Source organism: Amblyomma maculatum, chromosome 2 (genome assembly GCF_055883805.1).
Source record: "Amblyomma maculatum isolate TAMU_Amacu chromosome 2, ASM5588380v1, whole genome shotgun sequence".
NCBI lineage: Eukaryota > Metazoa > Arthropoda > Arachnida > Ixodida > Ixodidae > Amblyomma > Amblyomma maculatum.
In genome coordinates, this window is record NC_139345.1 from 20292293 (window position 1) to 20314104 (window position 21812).

The window sequence follows — 21812 nt, forward strand, 5'->3', positions numbered from 1 at the left end:
ATTTCTTTGTGCATGCCCGTGGCTTATGTGTGCCTGTGGCTCATGCAGAGATGTGAGCTTACAGTCCGCTTTATAGGGGCAAGGGGGTGCACAGTGGAGTCTCGACAAAGAATGGCATGTGTCGGTCACATGCACATGAGTTTTGTGCTACCCTAAGGTGCGCGAATGAGTTAGTCTGGTCTCTCAGAGATGCCTTCAACATGACAGGCTCATCTGGAACACAGCTGCCAAGTGACTGTTTGGCTATCAGCTTTTGCAGGTCATAAGGCAAAGAATGGGTCAGGGTGAGAGATTCATTAAACAAAAACATTTATACAGCAGAGAGACTATTATTCAGAGCAGTTATGCTTGTCACATCAGAGCACTTGCAGAGAGCAAGTTCGCAGTGCCAACAATGCACAGAGACAAACAAAAATGTAAATAGTTCACTGGGCACTTCGACAGGCTGACAACTGGCAAATAACGGGGGTTCCAAATAGGGGCACCTGCTTTCTTGCTGGAGCACTAGCTAGGTAAGGGTAGCATAGATATTGGGAATCTTGCAGTATGCTTAGCTGTTCTTTCAAAAAACTGAATCAGTTATTGTATTCATTCAGTATTCATTTGAGGCAAGTACTTGTGCTTAACCACGCGAAAAAGTGGCGGAGAAGTGCAGGGAGGCGTGCATCTAAGTCAAGACTGTGAGTGCAAGAAAATGATGGTCCTTTTTGCAGTGAAGACCTGCATGAAAACATTTTACAGTGCCGGCTTTCTGATCAGGGTCACTAATATAAGTAGCGTTTTTTTCTCTCATCTAATATCAACTGCTGAGGAACATAAAGATTGTTATCGCCTTCTTCAAAGTTTGGTTTCCAGCAATATTGCAGCTACAAGTGCCAACACCTATGGAGTGTTTCCCTTTGTCGTGGTGGTGCTTACCTTTTACCTTACCTTTTTTGTCATCTTCGTCTTTCTGGCCCTCCGTGCTGCAAATGCAGTGCAGTTCCTGTCACGGCATGTTCACTTTTGCGTCTGGGCTTTGCGCCATGACATGCACTTGTGGACGATGGTACCAAACCGTGCAGCTGTCGATGGCAGAGTTCTGGGTGCAACCACCGTACCGTGTGTGCAACACGTGCCAACATCCAGTGTGGTGCGATGGTGTGGCGGTGTCTGAGTGAACACAAAATTGTGAGGCTCTTTCCTCCAGTAGTTTGAAAACGCATAGAACACCAAGCAGGCCAATTAATGAAATATAACGTTACTCTGATTGCTTTGTTTGTTTGTATGTTTGCTCAGTAGTATTCAGCGTGTAAAAATATGGTACACATGTGCAGTAATGCCTGTTTATTAGCACTTAAAGCTGATATAATTAACGTGTCCCGCTATTGCATAATGGGTTAAAGAACCCCAAGTGGTCAAAATTACTCGAGCCCTCCACTATGGCATCACTCGTAACAAATGTCGATTTGTGATGTTAAACCCACATTCTAGTGTGCCGTCGTGTTACTTGCGATGTGTGGTGTTGTCCATTTTCTTTTCTATCTAGCCCCTGCTGCAGAGGTGCCGCTGGCAGGGAACGGTGCAGCGGCTGATTCACCGGGCTCGGCACCCTCACCCGAAGGCTCGCCTGTGGGGCTCAGTCCAGTTGTCCCAGAAACAGGAGACTCTACAACGACCAGCAATGCAACGGGCAATGCGGCAGCACTCAGCAGCTTCATGTCCCAAAGTGAGGAGATTGATCTTCGTCTTTTCTTGCAGTACTTCATTGTTGTTTATGTTCTCGGACTTCATTGTATTGTTGCTGAATGGGTGCTCAAAGACCATGATTATAATCGGGGCTTCAGTTGGCGTGGGTGCACTTGGTAGCCATCAGTGGACATCTGGACGTAGTCAGTCTAGACGCAGTCAGAGCGATCATTGGAACATAGTTGTCGGCAAGGGCTGCACATATCATATGCAGCAGCAATGCAGGCCTGCTTTCTTGCCACTTGTGAGATGACATCATGCGAATTAATGCTAGGGGATACACTACCTTTAATCGCAGGACTTGTTAGAGGTAGCAGAGTTTGCTGTGGTGAACACTTGGAGCAATTGCAGAAAGAAAACGAGGTTTAACTCCTTTTGATTGGATGTAAACATGCAAAAGCACTGTTTGGCATTGTTTGGCATGGTTTTGCTTGGTGGTTTATCATTGAGACACTGGCACAGAGTTTGGCAGAGTGTGCTTTTCACGAAATTAAATTTGGTTGGTTTTGCAGAAAGGAAAGGCGCATTGTCTGTCTCGCTTCTCGATGGACACCCCTTAGAGCACCCAGAAATGTGGTGCAACAAACACAATCACGTGAATAGAAAACACAACAGAGGCGCACGCTACCACCTGTAATATGAAACTGAACACGCACTTCCTCTTCACCACTCAGCTACAACATCCTCTTCTACATCCAAGTACATCTTTGCACACCTCTTCTTTGCCAAGCAGATAACAGCACGATCACTCCAGTACAGCAGTAACATCTTCTTTGCACACCTCCTTTTTGCCAAGCAGTTACTAGCACAATCGTCCCAGTACAACACTAACATCATCCAATCATGATAGTCACAAATTCCACCGCAGAGACACACACTAGAAAAAGCCACAACACATCTGCGGTTACCACATATAACGTTCACATTCACTCCTCATCATGTAGGCCAACCTTCTGAAACATCCTCAGTAAGACAATACCATCCAAAGCACCACTAATTAACCTTTACGTAGCCACAAAACTCTGTTGTCTGGGCCACTAGACGCCATATCTCCTTTAATCTTTTTTCCTCAACCCAGGCACGGTACAATGCATAGCTTCTAGCATGAATCCAGTCTTTAAAGATCCGAATTTGCCTCTATAAGTCTGATTTGAAAATTCGGCAGACCCTCTTAACATGACCAACAGACGCCTTGATGACACCGAAAAAAACCGCCCACTTCTGTAGGAACCAGTCAGTACGTAAGCACAAAGAAAGGGATCTTGCCTGGCATGTTTAAGAAGTGATACGAGCAGTGAGCGCATGTACTTAAGCATACAGTTGAATCCCGCCACAACGAATACCGCCACAACAAAATTTCCGCGACAACGAATAATTTTTTATTCCCCGCGAGTATCCTATAAGAATTAATGGCCTAAATTTCTCTGCACAACGAACCATTTTTGCAGAGCGTTTCCGCTTCAACGAAATTTTCGCGTTCAAAATCGAAACCGAAACTAGTTTTATTGGCGAGAAGTCCAAGTCAAATCCAAAGCCACATTAAGCATGAAATCACGTGATTGCAGTTCCGCCATTTTGGCTTTGTGTCGTGGTCGCGTTGTTCACTCGCTGCCTTTCTCTTCGACAACGACGAGTTTTCATCCGCAGGACACGATGGCAACGCAAGTGAAAAAACGCAAAACTCTTTCCCTTGAGCAAAAAGCTCAAATAATCGCCCAAGCAGAAAGCGGAAGGAAGAAAGCGGCAATTGCTGAAGACTTCGGAATTCCTGCAAGTTCGCTGTCAACGATTCTAGGCAATAAGGACAGCGTGAGAATGGCACTTGCTTCAGGCACATCCTCGAAGCACAAAAAGGTGACGCGGCCCCTCCATGAAGAGTTGGACAAAGCAGTGCATGCGTGGTTTGTGGAAGCACGAGCCAGCAACGTCCCCCTGTCCGGAAGCATCGTCCAGCAGAAAGCCTTGAACTATGCATGCCTACTTGGCATTGATGATTTTAAAGCCAGCATTGGCTGGCTAAACCGTTTCAAGGCCCGCCATAACATCGTTCGAAAAGTGTTGTGTGGCGAGTCAATGTCAGCAGACGTGGACGGAGCAGCTGCTTGGAAGGCGAGTAACATGGCCGGAATTTTAAGCAACTTCGCGCCTGCAGACATTTACAACGCCGACGAGACCGGGCTATTCTACGAGATGTTGCCGGCTAGGACGCTCGACTTCAAGGGGCAGCGCTGTCACGGCGGCAAACACAGCAAAAAACGCATCACAGTGCTGCTTTGCACAAACATGGATGGCTCGGACAAGCGTCCGCCGTTAGTCATAGGCAAAAGTGCCAAGCCGCGCTGTTTTAAGGGAACTCGTAGCCTACCTGTGCAGTACAAGGCGAACAACAAGTCATGGATGACCCGCGCTATTTTCACCGAGTGGATGATGGCATTCGACCGCGACATGAAGCGGCAGGGCCGTAAAGTTTGCTTGCTTTTGGACAATTGTTCAGCGCATCACTCCGACGAAGTCAAGCTCACTAACACGGAGCTGAGGTTTTTCCCTCCCAATTGCACGTCTGTCTTACAGCCTCTCGATCAGGGCGTGATTCTTAGCCTGAAGCGCGCTTACCGCGGGAGGTTAATTCAGCGGCTGCTTTTTAACACTGAAACCGGCCGAGACACGAAGGTGGACTTGTACGTGGCACTGCAGATTATGTCTGCTGCCTGGAGCACACTGGGGCGCTCAGTAATTGTGAACTGTTTCAGGCACGCCGGATTTGCCGAAGGTCGACCCGTACACTCTGCTGGCCTAACACCAGGCGTTACAGACGACGACGAAGAGGCGTCACCGGCTCCGGGGATCGCGGCCGCCTGGAAAACGCTGGGAGAAATAGGAACCGTGCCGCCTAATCTCGAGCTCGACGAATACATTGGCGCTGACGCTTGTGTTGTTGTTCACGAAGATGTGAGTGATGAGCAGATCATAAAAGCTGCCCGGAATGATAAGGACTCTTCCGATGAAGAAGACGACGACGTACAGGAAGCGTCGGCTGCGGCAACCGCCGTACAGGTGATGGACGCTTTTGATGTCATCAGGAATTTCGTTGCTGTCCGAGACGACGATGTTGCAATGGGTTTGCTGACCGAGTGCGAAAATCGCGTGACGGCGTTGCTCGCCGTGAAGCGTAAGCAAACCAAGCTTACAGATTTTTGGCATTAAACGCCTTTGCTGCTGCTTGGGCAATTCTTTCTGCGTTTCACGTCAAATTTTTGCGATAACGAAGTTCCGCGAGAACGAATTTTTTTTCGTGCACCGTGAATTTCGTTATAGCGGGATTCAACTGTAGGTAGGATCAAAACACAAAACAGGGCCCACGGTACAAGAAAGGTATCTCAGAATAACAGCTTTAGGGGCTATAATAAACTCAAGTCTTTCCATCAACTGAGGAGGATTACTCAATAAAAGAAATTTCTTTCCTGCGTAAAGACAGCGAGGCTTCACTAACACATATGCCATCTTTCTTCTGAGTTCAAAACTCCTCTAAAATTTTGCGGACTTATCCTGTCCCGACTATTTTCTAAAATCTTAAGCCTACTAAACAACAACTCACACTTGCACTTCTGACAATGCAGGGGTAAATTTGACCCCTTCCCATTCTCTATGGACTTCTCATGTTCCCTTGTTCTATCATTAATACATCTTCAGTCTGGCCTATATATACTTTTCTGCATGTCAATGGAATCTCGTAAACCACACCCACCACACAGCCTATGAACCTCTTTACATGCGTCTTATCACATTTTGCCTTCTTTCTCCTCCCTATTCTGGCACACAAACCGCCCAGTTTTTTTGGCGCAGAAAACACTGGCACCTCATACCTGCCTCCCACCTTCTTCGGTCAATGCGCCACTCTGTGAATATAAGGAATTACTTGTGGGCGTTTATTTTTCAACTTAGCTGCAACCCTTCTTTTGCCTTTCATTTTCTGAAGCAGAGTCTCTGCGAACCCACAAATTACCGTACCCGAGAATCCGGCCATCTGAAGCCTTTGTATTTGGTTACCGTATTTGCTCGAATCTAAGCCGGCCGCGATTGCAAGCCGACCCCCCAAAACTCTCGAAACCGAAAAAAAAAAAAAAAAAAAAAACACCTCGAATGCAAGCCTATAGAAAGAGACCACCCAGGACTAGAAAGACATTTATTCAATCAAATGAAGGCCAACTGATCACTCGTCTTCCTCGCTGGAGGCTTCCTTATCACTGTCTTTCTCCCACAGCGCGCTGTCCTCAGTACCATCCAGGGCGTTTGAAATGCAGCATTTACGGAATGACCGCACGATCATCTCCGCGGGAGTATCTTCCCGCTTCTGCAACCCATTTGGCCACTTGACTTAGCGATGCGCGTTTAATGCGACCTGTCGGAGTAAGTTCGTGATCTTGTTCTGTCAGCCAATCAGTGTAGTACTTGCGCACCCTAGATTTGAAGGGTTTGTTGATGGCAACATCGAGCGGCTGCAGCTGACTGGTCATGCCGCCAGGTATTACAGCTACATCTGTCCCACCTCGTGAGAGTGCAGCCTTCACGCCGTCCGTCAAGTGTCCGCTGTACGAGTCTAAGACCAGGAGGGAGTCCCGATACAACAATGCCCCTGGTCAACGTTGCCACACGAGTCTAATCCATTCTTTGACCATTGCCGCGGTCATCCATCCGTTTTCGTGCACACGAACGATGACGTTTTTTGGGAACACTTCTTTCGCTGGAAGAGTCTTCCGCTTGAAGATGATGTACGGTGGCATCTTCCGTCCATCGGCAGTACAGCAAAGCATTACGGTTTAACGTTGCTTCTCGTAGCCCGTAGTATGCATTTTTACTTCTTTTGACCCCTTCTCGGCCACTGTGTACGCCATGGGCATATCGAAGTAAACTGGGGTCTGGTCGGCATTTCCAATTTGCCCAAGTGCGTACCCCTTTTCAAGCCTCTTCTTTATGATGTACCGTTGAAAAGAAATTAATTTCTCTTCAAAATCTCCGGGAAACTTCTGGCACACTGACGTTCGTCGCCGTTGGCTGAAACCAAACCGCTTCATAAACCTTTGAAGCCAGCCTCTGCTTGCCTTGAACGTAGTGCGCGGGATGCCTCATGCTTTCGCGACCTCCCTTGCCTTCGCCTGAATAACTTCTGTAGTTACAGGAAGTGCTCCGGCCCTCTGCTTCTTAACAAACTTGGCGACTTCTTCTTCCACCACGTGGTGACGGCCTCTGCGGGGTCCGGAAAATGCCATTCGGGTTGCAGCGCAGTTGAACAACTGGTCGCGATGTTTTCGCCAGCGGCGGATATTTGTTTCGTCCACGCCGTACTCTCGCTGCGCTTGAAGGTTGGACGAGCTTTCCGCCGCAAGCACAACTTTCCGCCTGAAAGCAGCGGTATAATGACACCGCTTATTTGTAGGCGCCATCGCGTCGGGAAACGAAGTTCACGAATCGAAAAAACCACACGGAGAGTCCACGGACATGCTAGCAATTGCAGTAGGCCTACCCACAGGCCAACGCTAGTCACCTGCGCAATACCGCGATGGCGATGGCGATTGTGCAGCCACATCCTCGAATCTAAGCCGACACCTCAGTTTCGTATTCGGAATTTCAGTAAAAACTATTGGCTTAGATTGGAATAAATACGGTATTAAAGCTATCCTCAACCATATGTTCACATGACTTTATCAGGCTGACTCCAAACAAAGAGGAGCAATCGCTCTTTTAACCGTTTTTGAATGGGCTGACCCATATGGAAGTAGCTCTTTTTTAGCCCGGGGAGAATACTTCCAACACGCCTCCCCATCACAAATTTTTGTTTAAACCTAGGAACTGCAGGTAGCTCATGGGTAAAAGCAGTCCTTTCCCTTGTAGCCTAAAAATTGAAAGGACACTTTCCACACTTTGCATCAATGCAGAGCCCTTATCCAAAATCACTAAGAAATCATTAGCATAACTAAAAATTTTAATATCTGAACCATTAAGGGGGGACACTGGTCTTAGAGCTATTTTCATTATTTTAAAGCCAATCCTGATAAAATCATACCCTCTTGTTCAGATTTTTATGCTGATTTCAAAAATGTAACTTGTTTTTCTCTATGTCAGTTAATTCCCGAGATAATAATATTAATTATTCATTTAATTAGTACTTCCGCGCAAAAAAAACGCCTCTATAAAACATCATTTTTAATGCATGGCGGTACAGTACAATGACCAAAGAGTGCAATGATCAAAGCAGTTTTTCCATTTTACCCTTATTAGCAATTTTGCTGCACTTTGAAAGTTGTCCTTCAAGACGTGCCTATCATGCTTCAATTAACTTGGCAAAATAAAAAATTTTTGAAGCTTGAATAAAGAATTCTGTTTCGATCATTGCATTCACTGCACCTTCAGCTTTATGTAGAAAAAGGAATTACATCTCTATCTGTCCTAGATGCAGAGATATCGACGAACTAAACCAGCCAAGTGTCCAAAATTTGAGTTTTGAGAAAATGGGAAAAAACAAACTAGGCACAATTTATTCAAAATTTCGAAAAGATATATGCATATTTACACTTGCAGACAGCTAATATGCACCAGGCATGTAATCTGACTGCTTGGGCTGACTAGAATGCCGCTTTTTCAGTGCCCGATGCATGTTTTCCGCAGAGGCACGCTTGCGTACTGATTCGGCTGTTCGGCGCCTGTCCTTCTCAGCCATCCTCCTGATATTCTGGACGCCAGGGTTCATATTTAGCTCACTCAGTATTTTTGAGCATGCTTGTAGGTTTCCTGCATTGAAGCGGACAACAGCCTCTGCAACAGCTGCTTGAACGGAGAACAGTGACGCATGGCGCTCCTTTGGTGCGAGTGACCATATTAGGGAGTGCAAGCTTTCATTACTGTTCTGGGTTTTTCCCTGCTGGCACCGCTCCAGCAGCTTTGGGTCTGCCAAACGCTCATAAATAGGCAAAAGTGCTTTGCACACATGTGGTGGCAAACTGTATCTGTGCTTGGGAGCAGGCTCTCCCTTGGCTGCAGCAGCATTCTGGCGGCACCACGAGTTTGCGCCTGTCGGGCAGAGGGTGTGATTTGACACGGTATCATTGGAGGTTACGTGATGATAGGTAGCCATCACTGCCTTATGCATTGCCCCAACATCTCCAGCATGGGACTTCAGGGCCCAGCTGTAATACGATGTCAACTTGGTGACAAGGTCGCCTGTCAGCTTTCCTTTGCCACTCAAGCTCTCTTTTGCATCACCTTTATGCTTGGCAATTGCATTGCGTAGGGCCGTTCCCATCCGCTTCTGCACATGGTTTGTGCAATCTTCTTTGCTGATTTCGATGTAGCCGTACACAGCTGATTCTTGCAATGCAAGAAATGTGCGGCTATCGCCGTCTGAGAGCATGGTCGTGTACCTAAGGCCATGTTTCTCCAGTGACCTTTCGAACAAAACAAGTCCGGCCTAAACTTCCATTTCACCGGACTTTTTGTCCGTGTTCTTTTGGCACAAGTGGCTTTCTTTCCACGCCTCATAGGACGGGTCACCTTCTTTGGGCCCACGCTCACACCCAGCACAAAAGTTACTGAAAACTACATAGTCAAGTACCAGTCCAGTAAAAAGTTCTACTACGGCGCCGACACCGATGTGGGATGAATGACCCCGGGTCATCCATGAACCATCGAAAGAGACAGAAATGTTCCCGGGGTTGTCAAGGTTCAACTCGTTATAGAGTTGCCGAACAGAACGGGCGCTGTCTTTCAACACTCCTTCGGCTGCGCGTGTTGCTGCGGGCGTCAGCTTACTCTTTACGTAGTCCTGCCACGTTTTCGTGTGCAGGCCACGATGAGATATGTTCATCGCCGCAAACACATCATTCAGCGCCGTTTGCCTATGTCCGGTACTTTGCATCGCGCGTGCAGCAAGGATATTCACGGCAAACGGATTTATCTTCTGGCTGCCTTGCACGCGCGGCGAACTCCATGCCGATGAAATGTCCCCGCAAATCACGCACGCGAGAGAGAGTTTAACGGCTAGACCATATTCACGATTTCCTTTTGAAATATGGACATCCCCGCCACACACTTTACATTTCACAGCAGACAACAGTTCGTTCAGCGACTCCAAACTCACAACAGTGAACGTCGTATCGTCCGCACGGCAACCGCCGGTCGCGTCAAGAAGACGGGCGTCAGAAGTGGCGATGAAATCCGCTTTCCTCTTCGTCGCTGCGGTTGAACCCAGCTCCTGCAGCATTCCTTCGGCTTTTCTTTTCTTTTCAATCAAGTCCGAAGGCTGCAGCATCGTCGTGTCGTGGCGGACGCGTCCGCTGGGCGTAGGCGCCGCCGAGCTCGCTAGGCCTATTTCGGCCGCGGGGACTTCTTGACTTGCCGCTGGCTCCTGCACATCCTCGGAGCTTTCGGGTGCCGCAGGACGGTTCCGAAAGTTGTCGCCGCGCGCACTCTTCTTCTTTTTGCCGAATTTGTGGCGCGAGCGGAATTTACTGAGAGCATCGTCTCGCCTCGGTCTCGACTCAGAACAAAATGGCGTCTCGGACGCTTTCAACGGCTGCTGGCCCGCCGCAAGCAGACGACGTGCGATAGAATCAGCCAATCGGATGGCTCAGTTGCAGTCACGTGCGCTCAGCAGCGAATCAGATGCCGCGTTTTCGTTTTTCTTTGTGGTTATTTTTCTCAGTGGCCATTGAGGGCAGACAAGCGCTAGCGGCGGGAAATTGAAACCCAGAAAGCGCTCTTTCAAACGAGCCTAACATGGCCGAGATCGGTCCGGCGGAACGGCAGTTGCGCGCAACGAAAAATGTGCCGTTTTATCGTCTGCTGCTGCGCAAATTCAGCCCGCGCGATGATTTCAATTCGTTATTATGCTGAAAATACTGACTTCTGGAAGAAGAAAATTGGTGAACTTGTAGATTAATAGCCACAGATTCCAAAAATGCCATTTTCAGAAAATCGGTTTTTTGGTCATTTTTTGGTCCCAAAGACCCGTGTCCCCCCTTAAGGGATGCACAATGCACAAGCTTCGTTTTTGTCACCTTTGTTTTTGTCTGGGCCTTGGATTGAAGGCTGAGGCCAAGTTGCGAGTCAGCGTTTGCCCTGTAGCTTCCTTTTATCTTGTCTTGTGTCTTCCTGTTCATGCTGTTTTTATTAACAATAGATGTTTACCAACTCGCCCAACAAAGTATTTTCATGTAACAAACGCATTGCCCATTGCAGCTTTTCTTTTCTGGGGCGGCATGAAAAGTTTTGTGTTTACAATATTTTTGCTTGTATAAGCTGCCTCTATATATAACCTGCATTCATAGTTTTGACCCACCATAGGGGAAGAAAGAAATACCCGACAAGTATGATACTCAGTAATGCGAAATTTGAGCTCAGCTCTGCATTGCAATATGCTGAGGGGAACAGTTTTGGAAAGACCTGTTTCTGTATACTTGCATTTAGAGCTTACTCTGCATTTTCTCACGTAATCATCCTTCAGCCAACACTCAAACCTTTTCCTATTCTTGATTGTCATAAGGTAGGCACCGGCATGACACCTGAGGGCTCTGCTATCGTGTTTCTTTGACCTCGCCTTGAGTGGCGCGTGGGTGACCTGGGTGCGTTTTTCTTCTGCGCAGTCATACTTCACTGTGGACAATTTGCACATTCCTTAAGCTCTGCCTTTAAGGGTACTATTATGATTCAACCCTCTTTGGATTTATGTTTGCGCTAATTTACTCTGCTGCTAGCTTAATGCTAGCTGCTTGCACCCAATGATTGATGCCAGGATTCACCTATAGATAGGCAACGGTCATTAATATTTGTTGTGTGCTTTCGCTGAAACGTTACAAGGAGGGGTGACAACTAAATGCACGTGCAGAAGAAAGTTGCCAGCAGGGTAAATGACTCTGAAGAGTAGTCTTGTGCTATGTCTCGTGTCCTTTTAAAAGCTTAGGCGATTTCTATGTCTTGTGGCTAGTACCAAACGTTAGTGATTCTCATGCAGAACACTTCTTTGCTTCTTTAACAGGCCCAACTGTGCTGTCATCATGGCTGGATGCTTTCAACCAAGAGTTCCAGGAAAACAGGGCTGTGCTTCCAGCAGTGAACGCAGCCTCACTGGCTGCTGCCATTCCTGGACCCAGCACACTAGAGAGTCGACTCTCGAACCTTATGCAAACAATGGGTAACATACCCGGAGGTCTGTTCTCATCCACTAGTTCTGCTAGCAACACACCCAAACGGGCTGACTCTCCTCCGTATGCTTCAGCAGCCCTTAGGCCAGGTGCTACACAATCAGAAGCGCACAGTGGTAATACACCTCTCAAGGACGAGAACAGTGGACAGGGAACACCTGTACTTGATGAGAACTCTGCAAGGAAGGCTGCGTCGCTTCTGGACTCGGACATGCGTGTTCACGCCATGAAACCCATAACTATGCAAGGTTCTCCAGAGCCAAAGGTGAGTGCTGCTTTTGGCTCCAAAATACCGAGCCTCGCAAGCCCCAAGACATGGGCACAGGCATCTCCTAAAGCAAGCTGGGTGCAGGCGTCTCCAAAGGCAAGCTGGGCTCAGGCATCTCCAAAAGCAGGCGGCCCTGTAGCAGCGGTGCAGTCACCATTGAATGCACCTGCCTTGGCCCCTCCACCTCTCCCGCCGGCATTGCAGGCTTATCTCGAGCCAATTCAAACAGTGACAGGGGCAGTTCACCGAAGTGGTGCGGCAGTTCCCAAAGGAAGGTCGGAAACACCGCCCTCACCATCTGCAGATTACCTGATCCCCGTTTCCGAGAACTTCGACGTGACGGATATGGAGCTGGACGATGATGGCTCTGGTGACGAAGAACACACGGATGGTATGCATCGCAAGAAGCTTGCCAGCAATCTCATCACTCTAGTCCAGCCACAGGTGAGCCCTGCTGAAACAGCAGCGCCTGCAACCACTGCCCGTGCAGAGAGAAATGACGACACCAAGCCGCACTTGGACCTGCCTGTTTCCCAGCCTGCTGTTACTACAGCGCCTGCGCTGAAACTCACGCCTCCACTGGCTAGTCAAGGAGACATAAGGCGCCTGCACGACTCCCCTGATGTTGCAAAGCAAGACCTCATCTCAGATTTCCGAGAGACATCATCAGAGTCTCACCTTCGTGAACCATCCGACTTCACCACAAGGGAGTCATCAGAGTTTAATCTTCACGACTCTGATGATTTCACTGCTGATTTCACTTCACGAAAATCGTCCGACTTTCGTTTCCGTGAGACTTCTGACTACACGACACGAGAACGCTCAGAATTTCGAGTGCGTGAATCATCGTCCGAATTCCGAGTGCAAGAATCTTCTGAATTCCGAGTGCGAGAATCACCATCTGAATTCCGCGTGCGAGAGTCACCGTCATCTGACTACAGGATAAACGAGTCATCATCATCAGAATTTCACATCCGAGACTCATCTTCAGAATTCCGAGTTCAGGATTCCCCACCCTCATCCGAATTTAATGTGCATGACTCCTTCTCCTCAGACATCCATGTGGCACCTGCAAAAATAGAGACAGTCCAGATGCGTTCGTCACTGGACAGATCTCCGCCAGCAAGCCTCGTGGATGGTCGAGGCATGTGGGAGCGAGGCGATTACTACTCTTCTCGAGAGCCTCATCATCAGCATCACCAGCAGCAGCAGCAGCAGCAGCAACAGCAACAGCAGCAACAAACAATGAGCAATGGTGGCAACCGAATGCATGGCCGGGGCAGTGGTTACTACGGTTACGAAATGCGTGGCAGGCCTATGGACCGCTTTCAAGAAGGGTATGGTGCATACGAGTCTGACTGGCATGCAAGCAGGCCTCCTAGTCCGCGATATCGGCACTACGGTGGGCAGGCACGGAGTGCACCTTATTTCCAGCCGAGGTACTGAGCAGCACGTGCTGTGCTTGGTGTTTGATGCTGTTCACATCATCGTCGTGTTTATTTGGCTTGATGTACATAGCATGCAGAATGTGGAGGATGGGCAGTCCTGCACGTCAAGCCGGTGGCAGCAGCAGCATTATCGACTCCCTGGTGATGAACTTTTATGCTCTGCAATGCAGTGTTTCGAGCCGCTGCAGAAAACACGCACTCAGCTGTCTGCAAAAGAGAGGCCTAGTGTTTGGTGCGATTATGCATTTGGCACTCAAACTGCCCATGCCTACATTAAAGTTTACGGCATGTAAATGTGAAGAGCCTCACGAGCAAGCCTTGCTATATAATGGGGAACATTTCCCATTTCCACAGCAGCTGCACTTCTTTTTCAGAGAGATGTGTGGTTTACCAAGGATGCATTCATCTACAAGGCGACATACTACCGACGTGCTACACAGCTTCAGGCTGGCCATCTGCTGCTGCATTCGTCACCACTTTCACATCATAGTTGTGCAGTGAAGTTGCATACAGAGTACAATTTGAAGTTCAGCAACTACGATGGCAAGGGGTGTGGGGGGGGGAGCCAAGGATGCAGTTTGTGTCCAGAAGATGAATACAGTGTTTTTTTTCCGTTTTTGTCAGTGGTCTTTCTTGACTGCAAAGTAGTCCACTGGATAGTATCCGCAACATGCACTGCATTGATCATGGGCCTTTAGGTCACATGGTCTGAATTTCAGCTGGGGGGGTCTCGGTTCTGGCAGTCTTAAAGCCATAGGTAGCGTAAGAGGGTTCTAGAACAGCTTTCGCCCTCGCTCTTGATCGCGTTCTACGTGACTCTGGCGGTAACACAGGACGTTCCACGTCCAACGCTATGGTTCAGGGCGGCGCTGGTGAACACACTCAAGATTTGTATACAGACAACATTAATACCCAAGAAAGTAGCAGGTGGGACAGCTGCCGATGTAGCTCAGTTGGAAGAGCACCGGACGCGATATTCGGAGGTCGTGGGTTCGGTCCCCACCATCGGCACATTGTTTTTCCTTCTACTTTGTGTTTACCTTTCCCCTAAATAGATTACATTACTAATTTATGTGATTACCGAAGTAAAAATTTAAAAAAGAAAAAAAGACAAAGTACAATCCCCAATGCTTTCCTCGGCCTCGAAGACTGTTGGCTTCTTTCCTTCAGCTGTATAGTTGGGCACTTATGGAAGCCTCAAGGTGATAAGTTCCTGAATTTTGTGAAAAGGGGATTTTCCCATATTGCAGAGATCCTAAAGGGACAGTCTGTTGACGTTTTCAACAATTTTTTTTCTTGTGTCATTCATAAGCTCCATCCCCAAATTAACAAATACCCGACTGTGCAGCTGACAAGCAAACCAGAACATTTTTTTCAAGACAGTCTTGTTCTCTTGTAGTGCATAACGTCTGCAAACGCCGACATTGTGGACACAATACGTATACACTTAGTATAGCGACTCTATCCAAGTTTAGGAACACAACTGCTGCGTCACCTAGGTCGCTTGCAGAGTGTGCCATTACCTAAGATGCATAAGATTTGCTAAAACTGTAATTGAGTACTAAGCCTTAAATAGAATTAAAAAAATAAAAAACTAAATAAACACGGTGACATCTCCCACAAATGCTAACGCTCATTTTTGCCTGTAGCAGTGCTGCCGATGCGTAGCAGAATATTTGAATATGTGATTTTTGTTTCGAAAGCGTTTTACGAATGAATCAAGTAAATTAATAATTATATGTGACTGTAACTTAGGAAATGGAGGCTCCTTTAAGTTGGTATCACCTCAAATAACACTGGCCTAGTACTAAAATGTAACATATATTCAGTTCAAGAGCTCCAGCCACCTATACCATATTAACCAGAATGAAAGGGCACAATGTGACGCCACCATCTGCTGCAACCTAACATTCTTGGCTAATTTAAATTAAATTCCTGCCTAAACCGTGAGTTCTGCGATCGTTAGTGCAATTATCCGGTGAGGTCTCTTATAATATGCCAATATTTTTATACTCACCTTCGGCAATAGAATGTCACATTTAATGATTGGCTGAAAAACAAACCGTGTTCCCATTTTTGGCTACATTTTGCCACCACAATATCGTGCAACAGCTAGTGTGAAGGTGCTTTAACCAATATTTATGTGATTTCAATGATGATTATAATTACGCAAACATCTAGTTGCATCTGATAGCAGTAATGTGCAGCAGTGCATGACAGAGTGAATGCATTATCCTTTCCAGAGTAATTTAGTAGCCACTAAAGTGAAAGCAGAAAACAGCATGCTGACTCTTGTACTGCTCAGAAAAGCAGTCATATAAAAGGCTGTCCCAATAAAGTTTTTGTTTTTAGGATGGTAGGTAGGGTAAATCAAACAAAAATTCAATTTTTCTGATTTCCTTACCAAACACTACTGCACAATATGAAGAGCAAACTCAGGAGCACTCCAATTCATTTAAAAATGGCATCAAATGCTATGCACCCTTGCATTTAAAAATGTATATGCAGGTGTTTGTTTACAAGTTTTTATTTTTCTTTTTGCACATGTTTTCATAAGAAGTATACTTAAGCCAGGGTGGCTGTTTACAGGTTTTCATTATCTCTTTGCATGTGTTTTCATAAGAAGCATGCTTAGCCCAGCCGGGGTGGCACAGTGGTTAGGGCACTCGACTATTTCCCAAGGATGCGGGATTGAAACCCGGCCTTTGCAGCCACTTTTCGATGGAGGCAAAAAGCTAGATGCTTGTGTGCTGTGCAATTTCAGTGCACGTTAAAGAACCCAGGTGGGCGAAATTTTCGGAGCTCTCCACATCGATGCCTCTTATAGACCAATGCCGTGATTACTAACAAAGGGGGCGCGGCAGCCTACTGGGGGTGAAAAGTAGGGTTAGCGCCCACAGGAATGCATAGAACCGAAAGATTTCAAACCAGTTTTCTCATTTCACGGGGCATCTGTGATGTTATTCGGCACAGAGCAACCATGAACACCCTAGAACAGATAGTGAAAGTATGAAATCTCATTACTGGGGTGAAGTATTTTTAAAACACCGCAAAACGTATGAGAGTGCAAGATGGAAGGGCGACCCATAGAAACACCTGTAAACGCAACTTACCGGAACATTTTTCTCGTTTTGCAGAGCACCAGAAGTGGTGGCCGGTCGTTAAACGTTGGTCAGTGCTTTGAAGAAGTGTGTGACAAAGTATGCTGCGTCACTGCGGAGCCACTCCACCTTTAAAACTCTTACAAAAATCTATGTTATGAATCCGGACACCTCCAAAATATCATACGAATCGCGCAGTTTTGTTTACAGTTCTGCTATACTGCCGCATGGAGTAAATTAGCTTGATAATACTGTTGCTCAAATGATACATCCTCGACAGAATTACGTTTAAAAAATAAATGCCAAACCCCATACGACAATATATGGACCGAACGTGAATCGCGCATTGCAGCTGACGACGGCGCAACAGGCGATACCCGCCGCCTCCAGCTCTGGAGCGTCTGTTAGCGACGGCGTCGGCGGTGCATGGTCATCTGCAACTGTGCGCGGTCAGTTTATCATGTTGTGAACGGTCCCGCAAGTCGTCAGACTTGCATTACTTGCAAGAGAATGTAGTGTGTCATGCAACATGATGTCGGGGCATCGTAGAAGACATTCACCAAAAAATGAGAAGGGTTCATCGCTCCTGAACCGAGCAAAATGTTGCGGTAAGTTGTGTTTACATGTGTTTATATGGGATCGGCCTCTCAACTAGCACCCTCATATGTTTCGCGATGTTTTAATAATACTTCGCCTCGGTAATGAGATTTCACACGTCCACGAGCTGTTCTAGGACGTTCATAGTTGCTCTGTACTGAATAGTGACATCGCAGATGACCCGTGAAATTAGAAAACTGCTTTGGAATATTTCGCTTCCATGTATTCCTATGGGCGCTAAGCCTACTTTTCACCCCCAGTCAGCTCACGCTGGCGATAGGAGTGCCACCGCATCCTGCTTGCGTCACAGATTGGTGTTGGTCTATAGCCTGAGTCGCTTTGGGACGTTAAACCCCAAAACCAAACCAAAGCATGCTTAGGACTGTAAAATTCATTGAGTTGCTGATTTTATTTAGTAATGATGAATCCATTAGGGGTGCTTTTATAAAGCACTGAAGGTTTTACTTTGCTGATCTAGGTTTTTTCAGTGTGCTGTTAATTTTCAAACTTATAGCTCATTATTGGGCTGCAGCCTGGAAAAAATGGTAACAAAGTGGGCGAGGACGGTAAACTTCTGTGGCAAAACAACTTGCAGAGTAAAATACAAGCGAGGAGCCAGATCATAAGCTGCCCCAGGGGAGAGTCGTCATGGTGAGGTACAACTGTAGCCTTGGCAAGTACAATCTTGAGGCGTATTCTTACAAAAACAAACTCCAAAATGCAGTTCTAAAAGTAAAGAAGCATGCGTTTCATGGTTTGTTTTTGACTAACTTTTTTATGAGTGTGTTCATGATGGTACACACAATACCTATGAATCGGTGAAACGGCCAAACTGTTGCCACTGCCCTGAAGCAGTTTTAGGGGCTGGCTCCGTGAAAAGTACCACCTGTAGTGCTGTTTCTTGGTACAGTATTCAGAATGAAGCATTAAATGCTTTGAAAACATTATGAACCACAACAGGTGTATGTTTCAAAATTTCTCCTACCACTCTAATCATTCTGAAGGCTAAGCTCCACAGCTGCTCAGACAGTAGGGAACAATTGGAGAAAAAAAAATACCTTGAAAGGTTTCAGGCAAGGTGCCAAGAAAGCATGAAAATGTTTATATTTTCCTCATGCCTATTAAGCTCTTGCCATAAATATGGAAACATAAAACCAGTTTTCTCAGTGACATTCCTGAGACTTGAATGTCAACTCTAATTTACAGTCATGGAAAAATTTTGTGAGATGTAAATTCACTGAAAACAATTCCTGCATTGCATTGTTAGCTGGACACTTCATATTTGTTCCACTAAACCAGAAGCAGCTTGCATAAGCCCTTGTGGGTCAATGTTTTTCATTTGCCTCCTTTGTGTGAACTGTGACGTAGGGAGAGAAAGGGAGGTGGGAGTGAAAGTGGAAAGAGAGAGAGAGGAGCTGTAGTGGAGGGCTATGGAGTAATTTTGACCACCTGGAGATCTTTAACGTGCATTGCATCATACAGCACATGGATACCTCTTCGCTTTGCCTGCATCGAAATGCAGCTGATGGCAGTCGTGATATGAAGAAATAAACTGTTACGTGAACCCGTGGTGTTTTTGTCCTCGACTACCTTTTCGTAGAAAGTGCTAATCCCATTGCTCTGAAATTTTGGTGTCCGTTTACTTCACAACTCCTTTCAGTTTATTTTGGCAAATATATTCTTGGAAAATGAATTGCTGGCTTTTTTCAGTGATGTATTGTGGCAGTACTTGGCAGCGAAAAGTCACCTTCTTGGCGCTTTTGTCAACATGACCTAGTTTATTTACCAGCAGTTAGTGTCCAGATATAGTACTTGGCTTAATGTTTGTAGATAAACTTTAGACCGGGAGCTACCTCCAGCTGCCGGAGCAGAGGTGTGTCTGTAGACGTCACATGTGATTCAATGTGAGCAGGCATTGCAGCTGTACCCGCTTGGAACCTTGCCGCTGTGTAACACATGACTAGGCGAGGTTATAACAGCTGCTTCACCAGTGCTTTCAGCATCACCACGGATGAGGCATGCGTCAGTCTGAGTGCGTCATAACTTGTATAATTAGGCTTAACTGGGATAAACCTCCACAATTTATATCACCATCAAGAAAGCATAACAAGGTTGTATGATATAGATAGGCCGTGTATTTTCCAATGTTTATTTTTCTAAACTTCGGAGGATACTTTTTGGTGTTTGTATACAATTTTAAAATTTAGGTTTTTCGGCTAGATCTATGGTGCAAACTAAAATACGGCGATCATTGGTGAAAAAATTCTCAAGGCCAAACGATTGTAGAAGCAAATAGGCAAAAATTTATTGACCTTGGAGCAAACGCTATTAGAGTTGATTTTGTTAAACACAAGGATACTTGGACTGTCATCAGCCATGACATCACACAATTTTGAGAATGCTCGCTCAACATTAGTGCTTGTCAAAGGAAAACCTAAAATGCCCAAAATACTTGGGCTAAAACTGGCCAGTCAAATGCATGCTGTTTCCAAAACAAAGATAACAATGCTCACCATCTACTAGTGATAACAGGGGAACTTGAGCTTTTTCATATTGCACTCCTAGCTGGCCTCTTATTATTACTTTCATGAATGATGCGGGAGTTTCGTCCGGGAATGAATACTTTCAGTTGAAAAACAAGCCTTGGGAGAAGCTGACCAACAGATATTCGCAAATGGTTCATTGCTACAGCAATGGAGATGCTGCTGGGTGCATTCCTATGGCCAATGCAGCAGAGCCTCGAGCGAGACCGCCCCTTGGACTCTTGAGTGCCTGCTAGCCTGGTTCTCTGCTTTGAAAAGAATGAAACTGGAAGTTTTCCGTAAAGAATAGGCCAGCATGAACATACCAAAAAGCAATGTTTTTCGGTTTTAACAGATTTCATATTTTTTTTTTTACCAGCAGATGTTTATCTCTGTTTTCCAGTTAAAACCAGAAGGTACACAGCCTAGGAACAGACTCACAAAACCCAAAGCGGAAGTTTTATTTTCAAGAACTAAGTTTGCATGTGTACCTTCAGGTACCTTGGGTTTGAAGCACCACGTGGTGTGCATGTTAACTCTGCTCCATGCACAATTTTGTATCAGTGTCCTGCATGCAGCTGATAAACCTAACTGCTCTAAGCTGAGAAGTAGCTAGCAAATGGTGATAAGCTAGGAGGTGGTGAGATAGTGATGCTTTCCGGTCTGCAGAGTAGTGTAGGCTAATGAAGCAATGCCTGGCGTTGCACGGTTGTGCTGCTTATCCAGCAATGCTCATGTTGTATTATGCCTCTAGCTTCTCTATTTATTCTCAACTTTGACTGTAACTTGTACTTAACAGCTATCTGGCTATGCCTTGCCAGCCAAAAACACTGACCCTTTTTACTTTGTTACCCTTTGTACCCTTCGTTAAACTGAATATTAAAAGCTTAATTTAGCACATTTTGTATGGTATTTAACAGCTTAGATGGAAAAGTTCAAACTTATAGTTAAAAGGGTGAAAATATGATTTCAAGTTCTGTTACGATTACAAATGAATATTTTTTTATGTACTGCTCAAGTAGACAGCAACTTCTTTTAGAAGTCCAGTGAAGGCTGCTAACATATGGAATTCACATGCAAAGTTGGTCGTATGATTTTCTGTGGCACAGATGGGCTATATTTTGTTCTACAACCCGTCCTAATTTTTGGCAGTCACATCAACAGGCAAAACAATGCTGCAGCAAACAAACTGCATGGCCTCAAAGCCATAAGCATTACTAATAGAGAAAAATTCAAATAGTTTTTGAGGCATAAAGTTGAAACCATTACGCTACCATGCCGTTAATTTTCCTGAATTTCAGGCTGATGTGGCACGCAGTGATGTTTAAATTTTGAGCACAGTCTCTACGGCAGTGCCATACGAAGAAAGTAAAACTCCTCTGCCAAAGACATGGTTCCCTGTTTTTTCAAAAGCAGAACTGTTCAGAGAATTTAAGCTGTTTTCTTCCTTGTGAACAGATGTTGCTGCTTTTGGTTCCGCTTTAAAAGGCATTTTTTTTTTTTGGCTCGGCGATACCCGCAGAAAGTATGGTACAAATTTTAGTGTAAACTAGCTGATGGTGTGGCTTGTACATATCTCCTTGAGCAGAGTAACATTTGGCGTGCGCGTAGTTCAGGTCGTAATGAACTGTTGTGACGGTCCAGTGTGACTGTATGACTTTATAAAGTGCTGAAGCAGGAAGCATTCTATGTGACCATGTTTGCCGTGATTTGCAAGTATTTCCATGCATTCTAACCACTTGCAATTTGTTAAAAAGTTTGAGTATGCCACAGAATTTAGAAACTGCCAGAAACATGCGGTTGGGCATTCACACAGCCCTGAAGCACCATTACTTGCTGGCCTCCTGGTACTATGTTGCAGCTCCCATATGCTGGAGCTGTGCCAAGCTGCTTGGTAACTTACTGGTTCCTGTATGTATTTAAGGTAATAGAAATGCATTCTGAACAGCCATCAC

At 46.0% G+C, this 21812-nt stretch overlaps 1 protein-coding gene across 2 annotated transcripts in view; it reads left to right on the plus strand.

The window, feature by feature from the left end:
• LOC146198113 (uncharacterized) overlaps positions 1-14253 on the plus strand; it is a 74447-nt gene extending 60194 nt beyond the window's left edge. For both annotated transcript variants that reach the window (XM_084593439.1, XM_084593440.1), the window contains exons 9-10: positions 1529-1708; positions 11756-14253. In XM_084593439.1, coding sequence (XP_084449565.1) covers positions 1529-1708; positions 11756-13635 — 2060 coding nt within the window. In that variant the 3' untranslated portion in view covers positions 13636-14253. The remainder of the gene's footprint in view (positions 1-1528; positions 1709-11755) is intronic.
• Positions 14254-21812: the final 7559 nt, after the last annotated feature.